This window comes from Macaca mulatta, chromosome 6 (genome assembly GCF_049350105.2).
Source record: "Macaca mulatta isolate MMU2019108-1 chromosome 6, T2T-MMU8v2.0, whole genome shotgun sequence".
Classification (NCBI taxonomy): Eukaryota; Metazoa; Chordata; class Mammalia; order Primates; family Cercopithecidae; genus Macaca; species Macaca mulatta.
Genome location: NC_133411.1, coordinates 140,974,410 through 140,997,449, shown reverse-complemented (window position 1 = coordinate 140,997,449; position 23,040 = coordinate 140,974,410). Strand labels below are relative to the sequence as shown.

Sequence of the window (23,040 nt, the reverse complement as noted above, 5' to 3'; positions counted from 1 at the left end):
CTTCCCTCCTTATGTGTGGTCTCTCTGGGTGTGAATGTCAAGTCAAAGGGTATGGCCATACTATGACTGTGACAGAGACTGCTGTGGGGCTGCCAGTTCTCAAGGCCCAGCATATAGAGAGGGCTGTCCTGCTGCCTTAGTGTATTTCTTAGATTTCTGGTTCCAACCTCAATACTACTGGTTTCTGCAGTGGGAGAGAGTACACAGGACACGGAAGGTGGTAGACAGTGGAGGTGGTCTCTTGGGAGGCCCCTGTGAAAGGAGGGGCTATCCCATTGTCTTGAGAGATCTTGATGTGTGAATGAATCTTCTCAGGCCACCAAGCCCTGCTCTTCCTCCCAGTCTAGAGCATTTCCTCAGGGCCCGGCCTGCTATAGTTGTCTCCTATGGAAGAATATCGTTTGGACCTATTTGTTGGCCTCCTTGGGAAAGGAGGTACCCAGGGCCAGTCCCAGCCAATGGAGTCAAGACCATGCCTCTTGGGCCCGAGTATCTAGCCCAGGGCTCCAGGGATTCAGCGGGCCAGCATCTTGAGATCCTGAAGCAGCAATGCCAGCAGGCTTCTGGGGAGCCATGGGTTCAGGCCTGCCTGGGTCTCAGGTGTAGTACCCACATGGCCCTCCCACCTGGTTCCAGCCCCCAGCAGCCTCCCCAGCCCCACTGTCCAGATATGAGTCTACCTGACGGTAGAACAAGGGCACATGGAAAACCCAGGTGGCCGTCACTGCAGAGTCTCTTCACGGGTAGCTCTTTGGTGACTTTGATCAAGAGTTAAGGCTGTCAGGGGGATGAGGACAGTCACTTGGTTTAGTACAGCCACCTTCCCACCGGTGCCCCTTCCAACTTCCCTGTTTACCAGAAAAGGTACCAGAAGCTCCCTGTCAATCCTTCTGACCTCAGTTTCCCCAGAGTTGAGCCAGATGCCCTGAGGTCCCTTCGCTGGTTAAAAACCGTGGACCTGAGTTCTGATCTGGCCTCTGGGGCTGGAGTTCACCCCACCTTTGCGGACTCTGTGGCTGAGAGACTGAAGTACCTGTCCCAGGTCACACAAGAAGCTAGCGGCAGGCTAGTGTCACATGTAACGTGCTGTACTGAACATGGCACTGAGGTGACGAGGACGTACATCCACACTGCCCACCCCCACTGTCAGGTACCTCAGGCTTTGTCAGGAGCTCAAGGTCAGGAGACTTCATGCCGTCTAAGAGACGTCTGTGACAGGGAAGTGGGGGGTCTCCCGCCAGTGTGTCCCAGCAGCGCCATCCAGCTATGCACCTCACACACTCCAGAGCCTTGGGACCTCTGAGTACCCAGGTGGTGCACCCAAGGGACAAGAGTTCACAGTCTCTGGTGACTGGATCATGGGCTTTCTCTGGACTGAAACCACCCTTGGCCCCTGGCCCTGCACTAGCCCCTGACACCTGATCCTGAGTCACAGGGCTACCCTCCATATTCTAGACGATTTGGCACCTTTGCTCAGGCATAGTTGCTGACCTCCAGACTGATGTGTTCCCTCAAGGTGGAGATGAGCAGTGGGGATCTCGGGATCCTAGGACAAGGGATGGGTCAGCAGGTGTGTGGTTGGCCTGCGTGGCTGCAAGCGCTGTCTGAAGCTTTACAGCTGGGCAGGTCTGTCAATGGGCAGATGTGGCAGACTCCCTGCAGGTCTGGCCTGGGCTAAGTTGTGGTTGCAACTTAACAATTCTGTTCCAGAACAAATGGGTCTTTATCGGTCCTGGTCGGGTGGAGAAGCTCACGGTTGGAGAGGTTTGGATCGTAGGAAGCTATGTGGACTGTGGAGTAATCCCAGGTGCCTCCAATAAACTCCTCAAATGATTAGAATTCAAGTTAGAGCTAAGGGTAGGGGGTCAGAGCTTTGTAACCCAGTCTGGCAGCACTTTAGGACTCAAGCAACTGGCATTTCGCCCCAGGCAGGGCCCAGTGCTTTGCGGATGTGAGGGGTACTAGTCAGAGAGGGGCCGTCATGCCATGGAGACACAGGAGAGTGCTGGCCAGGGCTTTGCAGGCTAAGAAAGAGGTTTTACTTTGAGGTCAGATGACTCTGTTGGTCCAGAGGAAGCCAGGGATTTGGAGATGTCCCTGGCCTGTGTGGGCCCCCTCCTCCGCAGGTCCCACACTGTGCCCAGTGCTCTGTGAGTCACCTGAAAGGCCCTGTTCCCCTGAGCCATTTATCAGGGCTGACATTACTGTGGCACCGCACTGGGCCTTGAGGGGGTGGCAGGGCTGGATTAGATTTCGAGCTCCCCAGGAGCTATGATACAGAACAGAGGAGGGAGGGCTTTGATCTTCAAGTCCTGGCACTTGGATCTCGAGTGGGCATGTGCTGACTGAGGCTGGGGAGGCGGGCCTGGGAAAGGACCTGAAATCTTGAGTTCTGATGGACACAAGGAGAAAGGGGGCATAACAAGCTGATAGAGCCCCCACTGTGTGCCCACTGGCACTGGAGTTGCAGTGGGGGTTCAGATGAGGTGGGGTCCCATTTGCCCCATCCACGGCCAGATGCTTCTCCTGAGAGACCCGTGGAACTCCAGGTACGGAGCCCAGAAATGGAGCCATCGCCCCCACCCTTTGCAGTCTGACAGGACTCTGTCCCTGCGAGGCTGGACTCCATCATGACTCTCACTCACCAGCATTTCCACACCCTGGGCTTTAATGAAGCAGCAGGTGTCAGTTACAGAAATGTGTCCCCAGGCACCACCACCCCCAATACCCACCCACATCCTTGTCTGCCAGCCCAGGGCCAGCAAACTCACACCCCAACCCAGCAGTAAGTTGTTCCTAATGCTTTTCCAATCAATTTCCTGCAGGGCTAACCCCGGGAGATGGCAGGAGCCCAGAGGCTGCCTTTGATCCTCTTACATGATTTCCATCCTTCTATGGATATGATAACACTCTATAAGGCTTCCTTAAACTTGGAGAAATGACTTTACTCAATAGTACCGTTCTTGGGTGAGTCTCTTGGCTAAATGAGAAATACACATTTAAGTAATCTTCTTAGTAGGAAAAACAATGAATAAATTAAAGCAAACTCTTGTCCTTCCAGCCATCCTCTAGGAGGTAACTCTGGCAGACCCTCCCCAGCTGTTTGAGGGAGGGCACAGGGGCTGTGTGGTGATAGAAGGGCCCACAGTCTGAGGACTATCCATAGCGTTGGAGAGGGAGCCCGCAGGATAGGCAGGTCCCATGGCTGTCCGAACAGGGACATAAGGACAAGCAGGCTGGGAGGAGTACCCGGGACTGTCCGAGCAGTGGGAAAGGAGGGAGGGGCAGCTCAGTCACTTCTCCAGGCATGCCCCCGCAAACTGCTGCTCATCCCCCTATCATGGGTTCTCAGTGGGGCTCATGATCCAAAAGAGGCCCTAGGGACAGGGCAAACTGGAGCAAGCTTGCGCTGGCTCTCAGTTCAAGTCCATGACCTCATCCTGAGTCCATGACCGGCCCTGCTCTGATCTGTCTCAGACCTGTCCCACGCTGATCCCTGTGCATGGGGGCTTGGCAGACAGCACAGACAGAAACCCTGAGAATCTGAATCGCCACTTCCTCACACCCAGCCCTCCACTCCCCACCCTCCACTCTGTGTCAGTGAGTGGACTTCTTTTAGATTGGAGACAATGCCAGAGAACAGCCACCTGTGGCCTAAGAGTAGCCCCAGAGACCTTGCGTGTGCAGGCTGGGTGTATAAAAACCCTTCGCCTCACGGGGCCCCTGGTGCAGGGAAATGATGTGTCAGGTTCCCCTAAGAGCAAACAGCAACTTACTTTCAGGTTTGGGCAGATTTTGGTGAGTTCTTCCGTGTCCATATAAACCTTCATTATATGGTGGTCCTGTTTGTCATATTTGTTAATGAGATCCTTCAGGGTGAAGGTAAAGTTCTTTGTAAACTCTCCATAGCAGAGCTCCTGAAACAGGGTTGGGGCTCTGGGATGGTGGTGGTGCACAGCAGGGCACCAGCTGACCCATCCTTATCCATCCCTGGGTAACCTGGCCGGAAGGAGCCCTGGACCCAAGCTCAGGCCCTACCCTGATTCTCCCACAAGGAGACCTGTGGCCTTGCAGGCCGAGTAGTGGAGACAGTGGGCATCTGCTCTCTCCCTGGGCTCAGGGCTGCACTTGGTTGGGAGGCTCGCCTGCTGGCTAAGCTGGAGGTTCCCTCCCCACACTCTGAACTTTCTCACTCCACCATTGTTATCTCTTCCCTGGGCACTGACTGCTGGGATCTCTCTCTCCTTGTTCAAATGTGGTGTGAAAGGTCGCGGGGTAGCTGTTTCTTACCTCACTGGCTTTCTGGGGCCTATTGAAGGAACCCTAGAAGCCAGATAAATTGGTCAGGAGCACAAAGGGCCACTAAGAGCAATATAATATTGGATGGAGACCCAGACTTACCTTGTATGTGTTATTGTCAGCCAAGAGTTCTTTCTGAATCTCAGCACAGATTACTGTGTGATTTTTGTGGGGAGACGTGGCTACTTTCACTGGGGAAGAATGGCTTTCTGATTCCCGGAGCACATGAGCCAGGAGCACGTACAGGTACATGGTATTACTTGAAGGTGACTCCAAGCTGGTCTGAGCCCTGAGCTTGGCAGCATTTCTGTGGAGAGAGGTACCTATATATGTGAGTCTAAGGAAATTTGAAACCTCTTATCAGTCATCACTGGCTTACGCGGAAAACAGAGAGGACCTTATCGCTGGGCAAGATGTAATTTTCATGCATTTTCAACAACCACAGCACACTTCATGCATTCTTCCCTGTGCTGATATTCAGGCTTCGTCCTGAGTGTTCACCCTGACTTCTTATTTGTAATCACACCTGAAGTCACAGTCTTTCTGCATGAGCATGGAGTGGGTCTCTGGCCAGGCCTGGCGCCGTCTGCAGGTGCTGACTGAAGCAGAGAGAGCAAGTGGGGTGGTGGGCACATGACTGAGGACAGTGCCAGGCAGAGGCTAAATCTGCCACAGGCCAGCTTCCCCAGGCCCACCTGTCAAGGAGAAGCTGGCCCTGCTGCCCACCTGATCCTCGGGGCACATCCTCTTCCTCATAGTCCCGGAGGGAGATGAGAGAACAGGTTCAGGTACAAGGCCTTCAGCCCAGCTATCAAAGCAAGGAGGAGGAGGCCTGCTTTGTTTTTAGCCTGCAGGCCATGAGTTTTAGGGAAAAGTGCCTGATTAGATTCAAAATTTCATGTAAAAATAAAAACCAATTCAGAAAAATCCTGCACTACAGCCATGTACCAACAAATTATGACCTTACATTCTGACTCTCAGAGATTAAGATCACCCATTTGGGGGCAAGTTTGGTAAATATGTTGCATTCTGACACCTGTGGTTTGGTTTCTTTTCCCCTGAACAGTTAGTCTATTTGTTATTTACTTTCGGAGTGGTTGAATCTCAGAGTATGGGGGCAGCACGTGGGGCACAGGGGCCAAGGCCTCTACAGGGCGGGTATTTTACCTGATCCCAGGGTGGGCCTGTTCAGCCAGTGACCAGCCAACCCCCAGGCCTCCCCAGGAAGGGTGATACCCTTCTCTGGGACAAGATTTCCCTGGACTGGGACTTCTAGGTGAACTTGAGAGCCATTCTCTGGGGTGGGAGCCCTGAAGCATCCAGGGAAGCCCGTCCAAGTGCGCAGAATTCCGCACCTATGCCCGGCTCTCACCTCCCCTCTGCTCTGACAGTGTTGGCCCTTGGATAGTGCCAAACCCCTGGCAGGCCCCCACCCCCTCCCCACCCCGCTGTTCCCTCCTTTCCCTGCCTCATGGGAAGGCAGGCACCACCAGCATCTGCTCATGGTTGAAAACAAACTAGAACACTGGACACATAGAAGCAGATTTTTAATAATAATTATTATGGTAAAACATTTTGAATAAATATGGAGTATGAACTTAAATAAATAAATAAATAAATATTTAAAAAATATAAATATATAAATATTACTGATTTCTGTCAGTATAAAATATTCCCATTCTTCTGCCATGCCTGTATCAGGGTCAGTGTGGCCCAGGGCAGGTCCGGGCCACTCCCACCATGGCTGTGCCCATCCCTTGGTCCCTCCAAGATGACCATCCTGAGTTTCTAGCTCTTGTTTCATGAGAGAGCAGCTCCCCGGCTTGGCCAGCCTCATCCAGCCGGCCTTACTCCTGGACTGGCTCCCAGCAGTCAAAGGGGATGACAAGCAGAAAGTCCTTCAGGTTTTCTTTGAAACTTTGGAAGGTGATAATCTGGGTTGCACAGGAAGTTTCCTTTAAAAAAAGAAAAATAAAAAACACTTGAGTCCAGGCAAGTGGGTAATGTGGGGAAAGCACCAGTGTGTTTCTGTACTGCCTCTTAGAACTCAGAGACCAGGAGGCCCACTCCAGGACCCACACAATGACCTGGGTCAGGTGACACTGCTGCCACCCACGTGTTCCCCAAGGAGTGCATAGCTCTGCCGGTGACAGCCAGAGCCAAGGGTCTGACTTAAGTGCCAGCCTGAGGTTGGCCTTCTGGGCAGTCAGACGCCTGCCTCTTTTAGTCCCAGACCAGGGCAGAGCAGGGCGGCTGGGCTGAGGTCGTCTCCGGGCACCCAGAAGGAGTGGAGTCAAGGCCACAGACTTTGCTCCCTTCCCGCAGGAAAGAGTGCCTGAGGTCCTTGTCCATTCCAAGTAGCCTCCCTTCCTTGATCCTCTGCAATTCAGGCACCCCATCTGGGGCCAGAGGAAAGTCCTGCCAGGAGGTGGCACTTGGGCCTGGGCACTTCCTCTGGCCCTTGGGCAGGCCCCAAGTTTCCTTGGGTTTGCCTCACCTCTGACCTCATTAACCATAATGACAATAATGACCAGGATAGGAGCAGCTTCTGCTGGGAGCACTGTGGGCTTCAGTGCTCTGTGGCTCTGACTCCTTGGGATGAAATGGGCTATCTGCCTCCTCTCTGGAGGGCTAATCATTACATAACTGTTGGCACAGAAACCCCCTGGGATCCTGAACAGCCACAGCCACAGATCTCCCCCCATGTCGACTCCACCCCCTAGATTAAGACATTCCTGCTGGAGGCCCTGCCGTAGGCACTCACCGGGGTTGGAGGGCAGTGCTGCTTGTAGTGGCTGGCCATCATGGTCAAGGGGCCCTTGAGCTTGGTGAGGCTGCCCTGCAGGCCCTGCTTGTACAGCTCCAGGCGGGTCTGTAGGCAGCTCGGCTCCTGTGGAAAACGTTGTTCCTCGGTGAGCAGCGGCCAAGTGCCTGCAGTGGCACGGGAACTCTCCACCATTCCTTTCTGCTGCTGTCCCCAGCCCCCAGGAGTAGGGCATGGGAGGGGCACAGGCTGGGTCCAGTCATACACCCTGCTCTATCCATGGCAGGCACGAGCCAGCCCTTCTCACTGCCGAGCCCAGACCACCCTCAGCGGTACCTGGAGAGGATCCCAGCCTTAGGGAAGGAGGTGATTCTCACCCCATCATTCAGGGAGAGGGGGGCGGGGCCTCACCTGGACCTGCTGGACCCCTCTGTGTCCCTCTGTAGTCAGCACTGTCTCAACAGGACTTGGTCTCAGGGCACAGTGAGCACCCCAAACCTGCAGCTCCTGTCTCATGAAGTGACCCCCACTTTACCACCTGTCCCCTGGTGACTCCTGGCCCTTGAATGCTAGGTCTGCCCATGGCCACTCAGCTGATAAAGGAGCTCATGTGACTGCCACAGGGGCACGGCCAGCAGCCTCTTGAGCACCCAGTTGCTGCCCCCTCCCCCTGCAGCCAGCTGATGAGAGAGAAAGTGGACAACCTTGTGAGGTGCCATCTAAAATGGAGCCCCCACCTCCACCCCAGCGCAGGGGCTCCTGCAAAGCTACGTCAGAGAAAAGCGTCTTACCTGGAGGTCAAACATTTCTGAGACGACTTCTACGGTTTTATTCTGTAGAAAAGGAAAATGTCATGTTATCAAGCTGACAGGCATAGCCGGTCCGGGGCCAGCGGGGTGGCCTAGGCACGGGCCCACACTCTCTCTCTCACTTACCATCTCAGCAGCAGTGTCTCTACTCAGGTTCAGGAGACGCCGGGCCTCCTGGATGGCATTCACATGCTCCCAGGGCTGCGTGCCGGGGCTGGGTGAGCGGGCGGGTGCAGAGATGCTGCAGGCCACAGTGCCCAAGAGCAGCAGGCCCTGCAGCCACATCCTCCAGAGAACTTTAGCCTTTCTCTCTGTGTACTGGGCTCACTGGCAAAAGAGCTCTTAAATACACAGAGGAAATGATTAATGGTGACCACAAAACGCCAGGGAGGCGGGGGAACTACCTGAACTGTGGAATCTCCTGGCCCTTATCAGCCACACATGGGAACGGTGAGCCTTTTCCCTAGGTGGTCAGGCTTGGGGGTTTTCATTAATGAACCTTTCCAAGAACCAACAGCCCATCCGCCCGCCTCCCTGAGGGCTCTCCAGCCCTCCCTCTCCAGCAGTTTGAATGGGCCTGAGGCTGCCCCCTCCCTCTGAGGGGCACAGTTTGGACTTCCTGGCCTGGAATGGCTGGGGTGGGGTGTGGGAGACACTTAGATAGGGCTCCCCATCCTGTCTGTAATCCCAGGGGCCTTTGGGCAGGCCATGCCTGCCCTGGTGCCTCATTCTGACTCCAGCCTTCCTCTTCTCTGGCCACTGTGAGAGACTTGAGTGTGAGGGGAGCTCTCACAGACCTGCCCCACTGACGGTTCACCTGGGCTCCCACCCAGGACCTGGAGCAGCCGGCAACCTCAGTCCAGTAAGGGGGGACCCCTGCCCCTGTGAGCAGATGGAATGACCACCATGTGCACATCCAGCAGCAAGACTGCAGCCGCTCTCAGCAAGCTTCAGAGAGGGTGGGGCTGGGCCAAGTCAGGACCCAGAGTCTGACCCTTGGCTCTGGAGCCACCTTGCTGAGTGACTCCTCTCTCTGGTTGTATGAACCTTGACTCCCTCTGCGGAGCAGGTTTTCCCCTCTGAGGTGGATGCTACACTCCTACATGTAGCCCCCAGGAGGCACCAGGAGCTTCAGGCTGGCTTCAGGGCTGTGGCTGCACCCATCTCAGGTACAGGGACAATGGCTTCCCCAGCAAGGCCCTCCAGGCTTAATTTCCTACATAGCCTCAGTACCCCCAACTCCTGAGGCTTTTCTGTGGAAGTAGGAACTGCTTCTGGAAAGCTAAAGGCTCTTGAGGGGCTGATAAGTGTTTGATTTTCACAATGGAGTTCAGAGAAGACAGCACGAGTTTGTGTTTGCACAAGGTATCTGGCTCAAGCTGCCCCGTGGCTGGGTTTCATAGCTAAAGGGGTGTGGGCCCACACGTGCCCATTTCTAGGTGTATGTGTGCCGCTGTGATTGGTTGCATCTGTACATATAGGTGCATGGTGGAGGGGAGGACGTTTTCCATGCAAGTGCATCTATGTGAGTCCTCTTACCTGCTTTATGAAAGGCTCCAGGCCTCTGAAGGTGACCCTGATACTGGAGAAGCTCCCCACCCCAGGTACAGTGCCTCTGGGCCCTAGAGGCTGATTCAGCCTAAACCAATGGGGTTGGACACAAGCGAGAACATTCTGCTGGACTCAGGTTGGCGAGCCTTCAGAGAGCAGGTGGAATTCATGGCTTTAGCACTGTGGTCTGAGTCTGCAGCCCTGGCAAGTTTCCCTGTATCGTGGGAGTTTTTCTGACCTTGCATAGAGAAGCCAAACCTTAGTCCTCCACACCTCACTGTGAGGCCAGGTCCATCCATCTGAGCCTGCGTGGAACACTCCTAGGTGGCCAGGCTGGGTTGGGAACATGAAATGTCCAGGCCCTGGCCCTTCCTCCACCTTTTTTGCAAGACCTTGGCTCAGCTCTTTCCAGGGAGCTCTCGGGAGGGAGATGAGGACATGGATACTACACGTAGATATCACATGTGTTGGATAGCACCCTGGAGGCTGGAGGGCAGGGAAGGGAGCCATAGACAGTGGTTCAGCTGATGGCCAGGGAGGTACAGAGCCTGTACGACCCATCTGGGAGGGAAGGTCACTTTCCTCCTAGAAATGAGTTGTCATAGCTCAGACAGTCAGTCAACAAGTCTTTCCAATCCACACCAGGCCCTATTCTGGGGAGAAGGTGAACGGGACCCTCCCACTGGCCCTCACATTTGGCCCTTGAGGCTCTCGGTCTGGTAGGAAACAGACTGCAATGGACCCTCCCACGGTGTGACCTTGACTCGGCAGGGGGAAGTCCAGAGCTGAGGGATCCCAGAGAGCCACCTTCTCTAGCTTGGGGATCCAAGGGGACCAGAGAACTTCCCCAGAGATCCTGCCTGCAAGCCCAGGTTGGAAGGAGATGGGCAGGAGAGGACAGGGGAGAATGTTCTGGGCACAGGGAGCCCTAGGGTTTTAGGAATGGGTATAAGGAACAGGAGGCAGACTCTAGAGAGATTGAGGAGGTAGAATCTCAAAAGGCCTTGGTGCTACAGTGAAGTCACTCAGTCATTCATTATTTTCTGAGCACCTACTAGGTTCCCAGCAGGGAAAAGGGATATAAGGATGACAAAAACGGTCAAGGTCCTGCCTCCAAGAACTTTTTAACCCCATCCATGGAGGAGCAAGATTAGTCTACTCTCCCCCTCCCCACCAAAGCGTGCTTTGAATGTGTGTAAGAGGAGTTAGAATCACTGTCCACATGGCTAAGATAAGGACCCAGGGGACAAAGGAGCAGGTCTTCAGAGTGCGAGGCCCACAGGAAGTTTTGGAGTTTCAGAGGCTGCATGTACAGGAGACAGATCTGGCAGCGGTACACGTCCGTGTGGTAGCTGAGGCCACGGAAGTTATTCCGGAAGAAGAGCTGAGGGCCAGCAAAGCTGTGTTTAAGGGCTAGGACATAACAGATGGGCAGGTAACAGGCCAGTGGCCAAGGGCCTAGGAGGGAAGGAAAGGAGGAAAGCAAGAGTCATAATGAGAAATCCATTTCGGCAGTGGTGGCCTGCAGGTGCCCAAGTCAGCACATACGGGGCAGAAATTCATGGGTTTGGTGATGAGGTTTGTGGGCAGCCACACATCTTTCTCATGGAAAGATGACATCAGGGCTGAGGCCGTGACACAGGCTGGCATTCCTAGATTGCACCGTATTTTAAACAGTGTGAATAGATAGCATCCAGCCAGCCATGCTGACTCAGGGGCTCCAATGGGTCTGTGGCAGGGCAGAGGCGGGGACCACGATGGGTGGTATGACCCCTCTGGGGCCCCCCTTCCTACAGGGACAGGAGAAAACCCTCTGGAAGGAGTTTCCTATGCGTGTCCACCCCACAGGCTCTGTAGGAAACAGGGGCTTGAGTCACTCCAGGATTCTTATCATGAGAGACGTTATCACAAGCGGAAGGAAATGGGCCTCAAAGTCCCTTCGGTCTCATGGCACCCCTGCACAGACTTCAGGGCTGATCTGATCTTCTTAGACCTGTCCACCCCTTGGTGAGGGTCCTTGTTATCTCTGGGGGCCTGAGATCTGGGAGACCAGTGGTCGGCCCAGTCCACACAACCAGTGACCACAGAGTCAGAATTTGAACCCGTATCCATTTCTGCTATCCTAACGTTTTCCATTGTCTTGGGGTCAGGAAGCTGGGAAATGCTGGTCACCTGATTGGACCAGCAGGGAGTGGATCCAGCATGCTTGTCCCCTCAAGGCAGCTGTAAAGAGAGATGCCTGCCAGGTGTGGGCAGGTAGGCTGGAGTGGTCTGTGACTGTCCCAGGGAAGTCTGGGGTGAAGGCAGAGTTTCCCCAGCAGATCCTGCCATCCAGGCATCTCTATGCCCTAGGCTTGGTCTCTTGTCCTTACCTAGCCACCACCGACACCTGAAGCATAGGAAAGTCCCTCCTCCCTGAGCCTCAACCTCTGCATCTGTACAATGGGTTAGTGGCCACTGCCTCACAGAGGAAACTGTTGCCTGCCCCAGGAAACTTTGTGGGAGATCCTCCCAGGGAAGAGGCAGTGCTTCGATTTCTCCTCTCCCCAGTGCTAGGAGAGATTTCTGAAGCCCAAACTGGTCAGAGGAGCAAGGCTTGCTGGAATTTCTAGGGACAGCTGCCCCTTGCCCAGCCCTAGCCCCAGAGGGCACCTTTCTGGACACACACGGTGAGGTAGGGAGTCCAGCCTCCACCCGAGTCAGGGCTTCCGGCTCCTGCATCACCGACAGGAGATCCTGGTACTGCATGGCACTGTGAGTGGTTTGCCCTTCCCTTGTCACTCCAGGCCACACCAGACACATGAAGCAACATCTCTGGCTTCTGCGGTTTCAGTCCCAGTCTGTCTGCACCTGCATCCCCTCTGTCTCGGTCCACAAATGTACACCTCAAAAAGGGAAGCTGCCCTGGCCAAGCTCCAGTTCCAGTTTGGTCTCTGGGTATTCCCAGGTTCCTGGCACTGGGAAGTCTTGACTGGCCTGGGAGGATCTGAGGGTGGTTAACCCTCAACCATGTGTGGTCTCTGCATCTATTCAGCCAGGCTTCCAGGAGGGTCTCCTGTGGAGTATGCACCTCACAGGCCCCTTGCACTCTAAGCGAGCTCACTTCTGGTGGTCCCATGGGGTGGGGGACAGGGAGCACAAGGTCCACACTCATAGTCAGAGACATGGAGGCCATTTGCTGTGATGGCGGAGACACGAGGCCACAGAGAGGTTTGAGAGGTCAGCCCATGCTGCCCTGGAATGGCAAGTTTGAGAGGCCAGGGGACCTTCAGGAAGACTCAGTCAGTTGTGGCCATGTGGGTCTGGAAGTCAGGGTATTTGGAAGTCACTGGTAAAGAGGAGGCTCCTGACACCAGAGGGGCCGTTGAGAGTGAGCCAGGCAGGAAGCAGTGGCAGGATGTCAACTTTTAAGGATGGCCAAGGACAATGAGACCTCCTTGTTTGCTTCTTTGTTCTTGGGGCTTCCTCGTTTTCCCTCAGGATCTGGCAACTCCACCATGCACATTACTCAGGCAGAGGAGTCCTTGTGGACACAAACACCCCGTGGGTGCGCTAGGCCTGCCCACCACAACGCCCTCCCCGACTTGTCTACTGCTTGCCCAGTGTACTCCCTCTAGGGCTGGAAATGCATCCCCTGCCTCTGAGTCTCTGCTCTGAGCCTCATCTCCAGCTGGGAGGGTCATCAGGCACCCAGAGGGGCCACTGCCTGTGTCTGCCCTCTTGGGAAGAGCCATCAGGAGGTGCATTAAAAATCAAAAGTAGGAGAAATCATGAGACCAGAAGCCTTTATAATTTCTGAAGTCCTGCGGGCATCCGTTCCTGCCCTCTATGTCTGGAGCGACAGTCTGGGTCAAGATGCCAGGTGGAAGTCCCAGGCCCTTGCCCGGCTCACGAACCTGCATCCCCCTGGAACTGATGGCTCAGAACTGAGGTGGCAGATACAGGATTTCTGCTCTCAGCAGAACGAGTGGTTCTGGAATGAGCCTCCTCCGAGACTTTTCTGGATCCCCCATGTGTCCCTCAGACTTTTCCTGAAGCCCTGTTTGGACGGGCACAGCTCGCTGCATGACCTTGGACTGTGGCCTGCCCCTTCTGAGCCCCAGCTGGCTCTCCCCACAGGGCATGCAGCACTACTTTTGCAGGCTGTTGGGAGATGCACTGGATATCTGCACGGGAAGGTGTTTCTGTTTTGGTTTTCTGTTTTGGCTTGCTAGGTGCCTCCATCTAGCCTCAGTCTCCCTGTCCATCAAAGAGAGGGGAGTGGTTACCAGGGTCCAGACCAGCCTCCCGGCCTTGTCATGCCCTGGAGGTGAGTGTAAATTTAGGCTTCCCTCATGGGACGTGGGCCTGTGTAGGTCAGAGACCCACTGCGTGGGGGAGTCCTCCCTGGTTCAAGGCTCTCTGAATGGTAGCGGCGGCTGCCCAGTGTTTTTATTCCTCATGCTCAGGAGGGCCTTGGCGCGGCCCATGGGATCAGGACATAGAGCAGATGCGCAGCTGGTGCTCATGAAGGGAGGCAGGGAAGGAGACCTCTGCTTTGCTGCTCGGCCTTCGCTCCAGCGCCCGCTGCCCTCTGTTGCCTCCCTGCAGCTGTCCTCCCTCCCTGACACCCTGACTTGGCCCCTCTCGGGGCACACACACCACCCCCACAGCCTGCTGTCCTTGGTGCCTGCCGGTCTCCAGCACAGCCCACTTTCCCTCCAGGAAAGGGCTGAGTCTCCAAGTGCAGGCTCCAGGCAAGTCTCTGCCGAAGCAGGTCCCGGGAGCAGCCTGGGTCAAGGGCTTATGAGTCTGAGGAGGAGGCAAGGAGGCCTCACACCAGAAGGATTCCATGGACCCCGCAGGGCAGGGAGGGCTCATGGAGGGGAAAGGGAAGGGGTCACATCATGAACCACGGCTGGAGGTGGAGTTAAGCTTGGGGTCTTTGGGGGGCCTGAGTGGGAGCTGGAAGAGGCCTTGACAATCAGCCATGGCAGGGGACAGCTGGGAACCAGGGTCTCTCTCAGAAGTCCCCTAAGGCATGGGGACAGAGAGAGGAGCCCAGCGGACCACCTCCCTGGATCTAAGCCCCCAGCCTGTGTGTTGGTTGTGGGGAGGGGGTGCCGGGTAGGAAGACAGGACAGATGGGCATGTAGAGGCATTTACTGGGCAGCATGAGAGTGGTCAGGTGAGAAGTGTGGAGCTGGAACTGGGAGGTTGTAGGGCAGAAGTTACCATGGAAGGCTTGGATCCAGTCAAGGGGAGACCCCAGGCATGACCAGAGTCAGACTTAAAGAATTCCTGGGCCTCGGTGGGCACTGGTGAACCACTATTGCTTAAGGATTCAGAAGCTCTGGACTCAAATAATCTTCATTTTTCTGCCTCAGTCTCTGTCTGTGTAATGGGGCTAATCACAGCCTGAGTGCCTGGGTCATTGTGGGGATTCTTCGAGTCCCTTCTCAGTCCAGGAGGGCAGCAGCAACTTTGCTGATCCACCTCATTGAGCCTGACCTGAGGCTTCCGAGGGGGAAAGTTGGGCCCCTAGCCCCCACCCCTGATCCACACCACCTCTGCCTCCTCTCCCTCTCTCCCACCATGGGTCCCACATCTTCCTGGGCCCAGGGATCCCCCTCTGCTGGGCTAGCTCCTGTTTCCTCCAGCACCACTCTCCCTCTGCCCTGGCTCCTTCCTGTTGGTGTTAAACACACAGTGTCTGCCATGGCTCCATCCTGTCCTTCCGCCTCCCTCCACCCACCGCTCCTCAGGCCATGGCCGTCCAGTCTTGCGGTCTCCACAGTGGCCAGGCTGGGCTGGGCTGGGCTGGCCTGGGATCAGGGAGGGAAGAATGGGGAGAAGAGACTAGCTAAGACTCAGAGGTGTCTGGGGCTGAGACTGGCTGTGTTCCAGGGGCAAAAGCAGTGACCCAGGGCACCGTCTTCACCTTGGACACCTGGCACCCAGCCACATTCTGGCCTCTGCACTACTTAGACTCTCCTGTGCCTCCGCTTACCTTGTCTTCTCGACCTCCATGCCCTTCTCCCCCAGGGCATCTGCCTCCTTCCCTCCCTGTGCCTTTCCCACCCTTCTCTGCTGGATGAACTTCTCAGGCCCCTTCTGCGCCACCTGTGGGCAGTGCCTCCGAGGAGGTCCACGCCCGTCCGTCGGTCCTGTGCTGTCTGTAATGATCCCCACCGCACTGTGCGGGGCCAACTGCACATGGCCGGGAGGCCCGAAAGGCCTGGCCCAGTGCCTCACCTATGCCCGCCCCAGCCTGGGGGAGCTATAGAGAGTCCTCAGAGCAGTTGCTCCACTGAGTCAAATGGGGGCTTGAGGCCAGGGCAGAAGGAGCAGAGCCCCTTCCTGGAGTGGAAGGATTCCTGTCAGGGGGTGAGGCTGGTTGTGCCTTCTGAGTTATGCCCTCCTTAGGCACTTGCCTTTCTGTCAATTTTCCCTTTGTTCTATTTCTCTGCATTTCCAAGTTTTTCAGTAAAGAGTATATATGCTTTCCCATCTTCCCCTCCAGTGAAAAACAATAGTGTTTTTTTTTTTGAGACTGAGTCTCACTCCCACAATAGTATTTTTCAGTGAAAAACAAAATTCCTGGCTGAGAGCTGTAATCCACCTTCCCCCTGAGGAGACGCCTGGGATGTGGGAAGGCAGAAACTTGGGCCTTCCCTGGCGGTTCTGGGATTTATAATGGGGCGATGCTGCCCCCTGGTGCCATCTGGACACATAGACCTGGCTCAAAGGACAGGCCCCACATCCCAATACCATCACAGTGGGGATTCAATTTTAACATATGAATTTGGAGGGAACATAAACCTTTTGTCTAAAGCATGTAGAAATTTCCCCAACCTGTCCAGGAACTGACTGCCACTTGGTTCTGGCCCCAACCTGGCTTTAAGCTGCAGCCTATACTATTCCAGAAGGGCAGCGAGGAGCCCTCAGCACATTTGAAAAGGCCCGCCTGCTGCCCTCTCCAGCATGTCACCTCCACCTGCCACCCTCCGGCCAGCCACAGGTCCTGCCGACTGGCTTCTTGCACCAGGTCTGTGTCTGGTCCAACCACTAACCCTGCCTCTTGCCTGCATCAGTCACTAACACAGGACAGCAGAGGAGATGGCTGCTGACCCACTCTCCAGGGTGTGAAGAGGAGGTGACAAGCAGCGACTCCTCTGGGAACATGAGACTGGGGCACAAATGCTGCCTCAGCCCAGGATGAAAACAGGACCAGCTGTCACATGCGAGAGGGAGGGAAAGTAAGGGCTGGGGGGCTGGGTGTACAGGAGACTTGGGAAACCCAGTCCAGAGTCAGGCCTCTCACCACACCCTCTAAGGCCTGGCTGCTCCAGGACCCTGGTGTGCCCTGAGACCAGTGGCACACACCTCCCCCTACTGGTCAATTCAGAAACTGCAGCAGCATCCTCTATATCTCCTCCCAGGCTAAGTCCAACAACAAACGTCCCGGGATGGATCAAGGTGGAAAAGAGGAAAAAGGGGGACAGGACCCCAGCACCTGGTGTCAGCCTCTGAAGCTTTTCTGGGACTTGGGAGGAATCAGAGAGGATGCTATTGCTGCTTACGTGGTGACAGAGGAAGACCCCTCTGTCCCTCCTTCCACCGGCAGACTGGACGAGGGCCACAGGGTGGTGTCAGGGGCATTAGAGGGGGGCACTCCTGCCTCCAGGCTGTCCCTCCAGTGGGTCCCTGTGTACCCACCTATTTCAGAGGAGGGCCCCATCCTGGGACAGTGTGGACAGTCCAGAGGTGGGCAGTTTGAGTTGGTCCATGGAATAGGAGCTCATCATGCCAAGTCAGGGCTTGCCATACTCAGGTGACAGTGTGGATAGAAGCTCAGGGGCATGAAGAGAGGCTTCATGGAAGCCTCTGTAGGAAGTCCCAGCACTCCTGTTGGCTGGAGCATTGATTAGGGTTGTAGCCATGGGGGAAATAGAAGCAACAGTTGGAGGCGAGCCTTATATATTGTCCTAAGGATATGGACAAGGTCCAGAAGACCCTGAGGACTGGAGGATTCAGTATAGATCCACATGGTCAGATTTGCATTTTCTAAAACTCCGTCTGGCTCCCCAGTAGGGCACAGATTGTCAGGGTGTGGGTTCCAGGGCTGGCCAGGAAGCCTGCAGGGGGGCTGCTAAATCATCAGGCAGGAGAGGTTGGGGGCTTAGGCAGGGGTGGGGACTCCAGGCTTGGAGGGTCTTAAAGGAGTGGAATCAAGGGTTGGGTGGCCTGTGTCAGCAGAACCTGCTGCATAGTGGGGATCAGGGGATGTTGGTCCTTGAACTTGGCCCTGGGAGGAGCAGGGGCGGCTGCTGCAGTTTCTGGAAGGACCACTAGGGGGGGACGTGCCACAGGATCAGTGTGCTCCAGAGCCCCGGGGACCTGAATTCAAGCCACAGCTGGGCCATTATCAGCTGTGTGACCTTAGGCAGTTGCTCAGCTACGCTGAACTTCAGTTTCCCATGAAACGGAGAAAACATACTCTTGGTTGGTGTGAGGAGTAAGTTAGGTAGCACAGGTAAAGTGCTGAGAATGGCTCCTGGTACCTGGTAGCAGTTCTGTGGATATTCAAGATTGCTAGGGTTATCATCACCTTTCTGGAAATGGGGGTGGCAGGAGGGCAGTGTGAGAACAAGCTCACACAGACAACATCCACGTGGCAGGATCAAGCCACCCAGGATTCGTGGCACACCAGTCTCCTCTAAAATGGTCACTAAGTCCCGAATCAAATTGAAACACTGGTAACAAAGCAGTTGTTCAGAGTCTGATTTATTCTCACACATCCCTAGGAACTAGTTTAAAACTCGAGGTACAAATGAACATGCTTCCCACCCTACTGTGAGTTTTTTGCAGAAGCAGCAGGACATGGCTCCTTTGCTGAAATAAATACACTTCACATTCCAGAAAGCAATAAATAAATAAATAAATAAATACATAAATAAATAGTCTCAATGGGATAAAAATGAGAACACAACTGCACAAGGCCAAATGGGAGCTGCACATTTCAGAAATTAGATAATTGACAATTCGTCTGATGCCGCAGGAAAAGGTGAAATGCTTCTGGTCCTGGACTGTGTGAGAGATGAGCCAGAGGTTTCAGAAGTTTTCAATGTCCTGAAGCTCTGTGGTGAGAAGACCCAGAGAACGAGCTGGACGTTGGACTCAAGAGATCTCGAGGCTCAGAGTCGTCTATTGAGCCTGCTCATTCTCAAGGGTTTTCAGATAGAACTTCAGTTTCCTCCGGAAGTCATTCCGGTCACCGTTCGTGATACGGATTGGAGGTCGCTATAAAGAAACCAAGAAGGTGGGATTAGGTGAGTCCAGGCTATAATGGTGATGACCAACTGAGGAGCAAGCCACGACACGGGCATCTTGGGGGACAGCTTACCGTGGGTGCGGCCGTGGCCATGGGCAGGCATGGTGGGAGATTCTGTGGAAAGAGATCAAAGCAGATGGTCAGAGATTCCCTTGGAAAGGGAGTGGGCCCTGCTGTCATCCTCCCCAGAGGCAGGGCAGGGCCAACACAGGGATCCCAAACCCTCAACAGCTTCACATACCTTAAGAATGCTCTCGATTGCTGATGCGTTCTGTAAACTCTTGACAGCCTTACTGAATGCCTCCAGGTTTGACCTTCGAAGGTTTTTTTCCTAACAGGGCAGAGAATACACTTACGGGGGAAAGGTTACGGAGTATCCCTCCCACAAGCAGCTGGAAGTCACCCCCAGGGTTTCCCAAGCCCACTCTCGGGTTCCCTCCTAGTCCCATTCTTGCCTCAGGTGGGTCCCTGCCCAAGAGCACAGGCCTAGAAGTGAGTGGCAGGCAGGACCTGGTTTCCTCAAGCCCCCAGTCTCTGGCTCCATGTGAGCTGCCTGAAGGGCCTAGGTGGGCCGGGTGCGGTGACTCAAGCCTGTAATCCTAGCATTTTGGGAAGCCGAGGCAGGCAGATAACCTGAGGTCGAGTTCAAGACCAGCCTGACCAATATGGTGAAAGCCCGACTCTACTAAAAATACAAAAATGGGAGTGGTGGTGCATGCCTGTAGTCCCAGCTACTTGGGAGGCTGAGGCAGGAGAATGGCTTGAACTTGGGAGGCAGAGGTAGCAGTGAGCCAAGATCGTGCCACTGCACTCCAGCCTGGGCAACAGAGTGAGACTCTGTCTCAAAAAAAAAAAAAGGGGGGGCGGAGGGGGGACCTAGGTGGATCTTTCTGCACTTGGGGTAGAACATATCTCCAAAAAGAAACTCTACAAAAGGCAGGGGGTCTTCCATGGGAAGTATTTGTAGCTCAAAGGCTGATAACAGCGTTCATGCCCTGACTGAATTAAAGTCTCCTAGAAATCAAGAAGAAAATCACAGAGACCGCAACATGGAAGTGGGTGCAGCATGTGAGCAGTGAGTGCCCCAAATACAGATGGCCCAGGAACTCAGCAAAGGCTTCCACTTCTTGTTTGACCCAAGAAATGTCATGCAAACGTGAGAGAGAACCATTGCAACCAACTGGAACCATGAAAAATAACTGTAAATGATAATGCCACAACCAATGAGGGTGGAAAACACAAACTCACTTTTTAAAGGGAAAAAGAAGCTGGCACATCTGTGGGGGAAATTTCCGTCTGTCAGTCCAGAGTCTGTCCTACCAAAAACTGACCTTAAGGCCCTTAGTATTCCTCACCTAGAACTGCCTTTTCATTTTCTAATTTAAAAGTCATTTTCATTCTTATAGCCATGGCTGTGGCCACGTATTGAACCCTTAAGTGCCAGATGCTGGGCCAGAACGTTATGCACATTGTGTCATTTGACTGTCATAACAGTCCCACTGAGACAGGCGCTATTAACCCTATTTTACAGATGAAGAAAGCAAGGCTAGGCAAGATGGAATGACATGGCTGAAGTCACTCAGGCAGGAAGTGGATTGGGATCCAGGGGCTGAGCTCTTACCACCAGAATGGTTTGGTCTTCCTCATTGAGGTTGTTGAAGTCCTATGGGGTGAAGGGAGAGAGAGGCCCATGAGGCCTGTTGGCCTGAGGCAGCCACCACCCCTCCCTGCTGCAGGCCAGTCTTATCCCAGCTACTCACCGGTGAAGGCAAAGGTGGCTGGTTTAAGTGTGTTATAATTTCATCGATCATGTTAGAGCACTTAGCCCAGCTTGTCTTCAAGGACGTTGTCTGGGTCATGGGAGCTTGGAGTCCGGGGCTGACCAGGAGATGGAGCAGGAGCAGGACGGGCAGGCGGCTCATGTTTGGATTGGTGGGAGGCACTCTGTCTTGTTCTGGTCCTTCGTGGGGCTCTGAAGAGTCGGCAACAGCCTCCCGCCTTATATGTGCAGCAGCACGGTGCCCACAACCCCGGGCAAGGCGGGGGGCGGGTGGTGTGGTGCAGGCGTCGGAAGGATCTTTATCTGACATGGAACCTCCATAGAAAACCACAGACGTAATTATTCATCCATGACTTTCTAGTACTCAAGATCAGTGAAACAAGAAAAAAGATTACTTAAAGGGTATCCCCTCATCTTGTCAAGGAGGATGAGAGATGGGAAGCATGGCAGCAGGTGAGAGGACCCCTGTGGCAGGAAGGGGAAGCCTGACTCAGCTCACTCAGGCCTCCTGCCCAGCGGGATCTCATCTGTCATCACCTCCAGGTGGCCCTCTGCTACCCACCCTGCTTGGTCCTGGTGGGTGGCCAGGAGGCCACTGGAACAGATGAGTTTGTCTGGTAGCCGGTCGCACTGCTCAACATCCATGTGCAGCCTCAGGCTCTGAGAAGCACATCTCTTGGTGCCCCCTCCCAATGCGGAATTACTGGTGTTCCAATCCCCAGTGGTTTGTCCCATGGGCTTTGGGCAGCTTCTCCTTGACACTTTGTTTCTGGTGGGTGACCAAGAGCACTCAGGCCCCAGGTGGCCATTCTCTTACTTGTCTGCTAGCAGTGGCATGGCTGTTCCCTGCGATGTGGGACTCAGCCTCTGCAGGAGGCCTGGCTGCAGCCCCTGGCAGTACTTCTGGTATCACCAAGAGCTGAGCTTAGGTACCTAAGGACAGGAGCTCTTGAGGACACTGTCACTGGGAGCTGGGGGAGGGGCTGGCCTGGGAGGTTTAGGAGGTAGAATTGGCATGGTCTGAGGGGCGAGGTCAAGGGAGGAGAAGAGAAAGGAGAGCAGCTCCCTGGTTGCAGGCTGGGCCTCAGGCTGCTGGGGCAGGGATTGGCAGGAGACAGTTGTATTGAGAGGTCTCCATCCCTGTCTGTGCTGAGCATGGATTTGCCAGGTACAGGCCCAGTAGGCAAGGTTTGCAGAGAGGGGATGCGAGTGGGCACAGACCATGGGGAAATACACAATGGGCCTGAAAAGCTGCAGCCAGATAGGAAGCAGGAAACCAAAGAGGGCGGGGGTGGTGATCCCAGAGGGCAGCCCCTGAGGGAAGAGGCGTCCCCCTGATACGGGCCTGTGTTGAGGCCTGCCTGACCCACCCCATGGGGTAGGGACTTTTGGTAAAGGGATGAGTGTGATGGGGGCATGTGGAAGAATTCTTCAAGATGATTGGCCCCGGGTGGGAGGGAGAGGAGAGCAGGATGGAGAGGCCAGGGTCTGGGTCGTGGTGCGGTGTGACGTGATCAGTGTGGGGAGATGGAGGATAGGATAACCTATCCCCTGCTGAGGCAGGGGAATTTGGGTGCTTTGGCCTTCTGAGCATAAGCAGATCAGGTGAAGACAAGAACCAGGATGTGGCTGTGGGGAGGCAGGTGAAGAAGCTGTGACTCAAGGCCATGCTGTGAGGATAATTTCTGTAGCTGATATGTGCTCCTGGCTCAGCTCCAGGCTGGGCCGTGGACCAGGAGGAGCCCTAGGTTCTGGACCCAGAGTGGAGTCTCACAGGCACAACTCAACACAACACACAGGAGCCTTAGGACCAGCTTGGGTACTCGGTAGGCACAATTCATTCAACAGATGTCTACAAAGCACTTGCTGTGTGTCGGCACTGTGAATAAAACAGACGTGGTAACCTCCACTAGCAGCTCAGTCTTGTGGGGAGACAGATTTCAAGTCTTGCTACCCTTCCTGCCCTTCCTGTGGTCCCAGACCCGCAGGTCAGCACTGCCTGGGAGCTTGTTAGCAGTGCCAACCCTCAGGCCCCAGCCCAGACTTTCTGAATCAAAAATTGCATTTTGACAAGATCCTCGATGATTCAGTGACATTTGAGGGGCTCTGATCTAACTACCTCATCAACCTTAGCTCCGGTAGGGTCTCCTATTGCCCCAGGGACCCAGAGTTTGTTCCTTGCATACTCAAGTATTCAGTAACACCAAGATACCATATAAATGTTTTGGGGACTTGTGCACAAATAATGTGATTCCTTATAGAGAAAAGCTGTATTTTTTTTTTTTAATGTAAGTGGGCTTTTCTAGGGAATTTTAAAGCTTAATGAATTTAAAGCTGTGGAGACAAAACATTCCTGTATATTTTTTTGTTTCTTTAAAAGGCAAGACTTTGTGTTGTAACCATGCATGCCCACGAAATCCTGAGTAGTAGTAGTATTATGAATCTTGTCATTTGTAGTGTTTCTCTCTTGTTTTAAAAATGATTATATACCAGCCTGAGCAACTTGGCAAAACCTTGTCTCTAC

At 54.4% G+C, this 23,040-nt stretch overlaps 3 protein-coding genes across 6 annotated transcripts in view; 1 reads left to right on the top strand and 2 right to left on the bottom strand.

Moving 5' to 3' along the window:
- ACSL6 (acyl-CoA synthetase long chain family member 6) overlaps window positions 1-23,040 on the top strand; it is a 218,147-nt gene that overhangs the window by 96,045 nt on the left and 99,062 nt on the right. The window lies entirely within an intron of this gene.
- CSF2 (colony stimulating factor 2) lies at window positions 6,147-8,177 on the bottom strand. Its single transcript, NM_001032949.2, has 4 exons — window positions 7,999-8,177; window positions 7,855-7,896; window positions 7,064-7,189; window positions 6,147-6,254 (listed from the first exon to the last, which is right to left on the bottom strand). The coding sequence occupies exons 1-4, from the start codon at window positions 8,155-8,157 to the stop codon at window positions 6,147-6,149; spliced, it is 435 nt and encodes a 144-aa protein (NP_001028121.1). The 5' UTR covers window positions 8,158-8,177.
- On the bottom strand, window positions 18,610-20,658 carry IL3 (interleukin 3). Its single transcript, NM_001101734.1, has 5 exons — window positions 20,497-20,658; window positions 20,358-20,399; window positions 18,978-19,067; window positions 18,809-18,850; window positions 18,610-18,705 (listed from the first exon to the last, which is right to left on the bottom strand). Exons 1-5 carry the CDS (start codon window positions 20,656-20,658, stop codon window positions 18,610-18,612), a joined length of 432 nt encoding a protein of 143 aa, NP_001095204.1.